At 34.3% G+C, this 4,070-nt stretch overlaps 1 protein-coding gene across 1 annotated transcript in view; it reads left to right on the plus strand.

The window, feature by feature from the left end:
* Nucleotides 1–3,820, plus strand: part of LOC108576517 (lachesin-like) — a 258,907-nt gene extending 255,087 nt beyond the window's left edge. The window contains exon 8 of the mRNA XM_017939524.1: nucleotides 3,576–3,820. Within this exon, the coding sequence (XP_017795013.1) occupies nucleotides 3,576–3,820 (245 nt within the window). The remainder of the gene's footprint in view (nucleotides 1–3,575) is intronic.
* The last annotated feature ends 250 nt before the right edge of the window (nucleotides 3,821–4,070 follow it).

The following is a 4,070-nucleotide window of genomic DNA, read 5'->3' on the forward strand; positions in this document are numbered from 1 at the left end:
ACCTCTATCTTCCCCGCCGATTTCTCTTTACTCCCCGCTTCTCTTCTATACTTTCCTGGGCTCTTCGTACGCAACATCTGGGCCGGAACCGGCCCACCCTCTCCTCCTCCTCCGATCGCATCGGCGGAAGTGTATACGCAATAAATCGAATCCGTGCTACAAATTGCTCGTTACCACTCGCCCTCCAAATGGTCGATTAGATGTTTTTTTGCACGGACACACACATGGACCGGGGGAAATTTTTGACGCAGGATGAAAAAGAGGAAGGATTTGTTCTTTTTTCGGGGAGAGGGAGAGATCGCGTGGAGAGTTTCGCTTATAGTTTGGTGGGTTTTTTGCGGAGTAGAGAAAGGTTGGAACGTCTTTTCGTTTTTTCGGGGTGTTTTTTTTTTTTGTGGAGATGTTGCAGCCTGGTTTTTGCAAGGTGCGGCAGGGAGCAACTGGTGAACGTGTGTCGAGGTGTGAAGTTGGGTGACTCGTGTTTTTGGGGTGAATTTGTAAATTCGTTGAATTTAAGCGTGAAATGTAGTGTTGTAATTCAAGGTGAGATTTTTAAATTTGTGTTCAATGGGAGTGCGTTAGCAGTGCTGTTTTATGCAATTTTTAATTTTAGTTAAAAGTAGCAACATTTTCAAGATTTTCCAGGTGGTTCATTTTTTTGGGGTGAATTTGTAAATTTGATAAATTGGAGCATGAAATGTAATCTTGTAATTAAAGATTACTATTTTTAAACTTATCTTTAATACAAATATGCAACAAATGCTGCTTTATACAATTTTAAATTTCAATTAAAGACAGTAACTTTTTTAAGATTTTCTAATTTAAGAAAAATAGATGTAATATTACGCTATCGTTTGACAGATTTTTTTTTACATATTCGCAGAGGATCGATTTATATTTCGAATTAATTTTCTTATTATTTCCTCGTTTCCTTCGATTCTTAATATACATGCAGAATACTTTACCCCGAATAGAAGAAGAGGACCGGCTTGTTTGCTTTTATATTTTCGTAATTTCAGTGAATTACTTGAAGAATATAATAATTCCAGAGAACAATATCGAAAGAGTACGGTGGGTGCGACGGAACTCCCCATTTCGCCTTTTCCAATTTCTGGAGTGTCAATTTTGCAACACATGGCCCTTGCGTTATCGCGATGGAAGATTACACTTTCTTCCCTGTTTTTCGTTCCCCCCTTTTTTCACTGTATCCTTAGACAATTCTTTGAGATAGTTTGATCAAATTGTTTGCTTACTCGCTACATGTAGGTTAACATAGTAACATAAAAATGTGAATTATTACAACATAATCGCCATAGATTTTTAAAAATTTCATCAAGAAAAATATAGAAATTTTGATATTTCATGAATTCATTCTACACACAGTTTCATTCTTCGTCATAAATAAATCATTATTTATTCGTTCAATTTAGATTTTATTATTACATTAAATCCAATACCCAAGTTTTGAAAAATTCCAAATTTTGTGTACTTTATTCTTCTTCATTATTCTTTATCGTTAATGAAACTAAAATTTCATTATTATTTTACAAAACTTCAACGTTATCGTTGTATAAAGTTCGGTATCTGAATTTTAGAAAATTCCACGTTTTGTGTCCCGATAAAATAAACAAACTCTCTAAAAATAATTTGTTTATTCAGTGAAACGTATTTTTGTAGATAAATTTAATATGTAAATAACGCCAGTTCGCCGATTCTTCTATACGCTTAATATCCACGATGAAAACAAATGAAAATTTTTAATATCGAACGAAAAATATCTGCCACTTGCAAATTATTATACTTAACAAGAACTATCCCATAATGTATACCGAATTAAGTAAGAAAATTAATGAAATTCCGTTCACATTTAATTGCCCCGGCAATTTACATGTGGCTCTCGTGGAAACAAAAATTTTCCGAGATACGAAGGAACAGAATCGTAAAGAAATTTTAATATAACGAGGTGCAGGGCACGCCGCGAGGGGAGGGGGAATGTAAAAACTGAAGTATTTTTATGAAACCGCAGCACAAATTTAATATCGCTTGTAAGCAGTTGCACGGAGATGCCCTGCACAGATTAGTGTTAGTAGTGTACATGTCGATACATGTATAAATTGAATCCACTATAGGAATTCCTCGTCAAAGAGAGGAATTCTTGCTTCCTCTTTTTCCGCCAATACCGCCTCCTATGTACTGTGACGTCGAGCGTGAAAATGCTCCACTCTACAACCCTGTTTCAGTTTCTATCACGGAGTTATGCATGTGAAACAAAAAAAAAAAAAATGCCTTCCGATGTCACTTAAATTGTCCTGTTAACTACCAGCTAAATTGTTGTTACGATACGTACGAACAGTTTTTATTTACGTTCGCGACAAATATTCCCTAAATGGATAAATGTGTATCTTGTATTAACACGTGTGTGTTTTACCTTCCGTAAAATTTATTTTTTTTTTTTGAAAATTGTTTATACGAATGTAAAATTAAACGACCTGTGAAATTTTGTACTTTTCTAACAAGTTTATGCAGGAGTCATTTTTATGTCGATCAGCTGGTTTTTATTATTCTTGGACGAATTATACTGTGTTTAAGAGATTTTGTAAATGATATGAAAGTCTTGTACTTTTGTAGAGTTTTTTAGAAATAAATTTTGTGTTATTTACTGCAGAAAGTTATTATTAATTAAGTAAATTATTCTATAAATTCGTATATACGTGCATTTAGCGAATGGAAATACATAATTCACCCAATGTAAACGTACGCTTCGACGTCTGACCATACGTGGTCTTATACTACTAGCTCTGAGCAAGATACACTGTCTCCCCTTTTAACTTTACTCTGAATTTAAAGTTGCAATGAAGCAATTGATAGATAAAAATTTATTGTAAATATGTCAGTATGGTGCAAACATTTATTGTAAACATATTAGTGTGGAATTTTAAACAAATTAGAGATACATAGAAAAGATGGAATTTGTAGACCAAATTATTTTACTTATCTCAGCATTTAGAGATAGAACTTGCGAACAAAATTATTCTAAATTGAATGATACAATAAATATACCATAGTAATGTTTACTACCATAGTCAAATAAAAAGATCAACAATAAGACAAAAATAGTTTCACACAATAAAATTCGAAATAATTATTAATATATCCATTGCAAGATAAAAAACATGAACAATAAGGCAAACATGTTGTTTAAAATAATTTTCCACGACTATTGATCTAAATTTTACAATTTAATATTTCCAACGAATCTCAAAATTTGATAAAAAGGAAACATAAGCTCCTTCTCGTTCCACCACTTTTTTCTATTTTTTCTTAGTAAGACCATTATGTCGTCCCTATAGTATTTCCTTAGGTTTTCATTAAAATATTTTTCGCCCTCAACGTGAACTTATACGATAACCTAATACATTAATTCTCCAAACTCACTCTAAACCAGTTGTTTTTTAGAAAAAGCAAAACTTTACTAAACGCGCATCCTCCATTAACGATCTCCTCTTAATTAAAAATCAAATACAACGAAACATAAAAGGAGACGCTAAATCAATATCCAATCCTTCTCTGCGCAGATATGGATCTACCAAAGCACTCGAAGAAACACGGAGACCGGAGAGGAGACGATGACACGAACGAAGCGATCGGTGATCGAGACCACAGACTGAATCACGTGTACCAGGGTTCTTTACGAGAAGCAGGTTCCACCCTGGAACCATTTCTCGACGGCGACGACGCATCTTCGTCCACAAACCACATTCTACCATCCGCCTGCTGTATCCTCCTGATAGCATTCTGCCAACTGTTCGCTTTGACGTAAAGAAAGAAAGAAAAGGAAAGAGAGAAAAAGACGTTATTTAAGACACGTGGAAGGAAGAGAGAGAGAAAAAAGAATCATGCGTTTAATTGAACGACGACGATCGATCGTTATTTTTCTCGTGTCGATTTGTACCGCGAACTATCTGTGCTACGTTCAATAATCGACAGAGGAGAAACGAATGTTCGTTTCTCTTTTTTCCCCGGAGAAATTAGTTGAAAAAATATGTTCCGTGTTGATAAATCTCATCGTT

This window comes from Habropoda laboriosa, unplaced genomic scaffold (assembly GCF_001263275.1).
Source record: "Habropoda laboriosa isolate 0110345459 unplaced genomic scaffold, ASM126327v1 scaffold376, whole genome shotgun sequence".
Lineage (NCBI taxonomy): Eukaryota > Metazoa > Arthropoda > Insecta > Hymenoptera > Apidae > Habropoda > Habropoda laboriosa.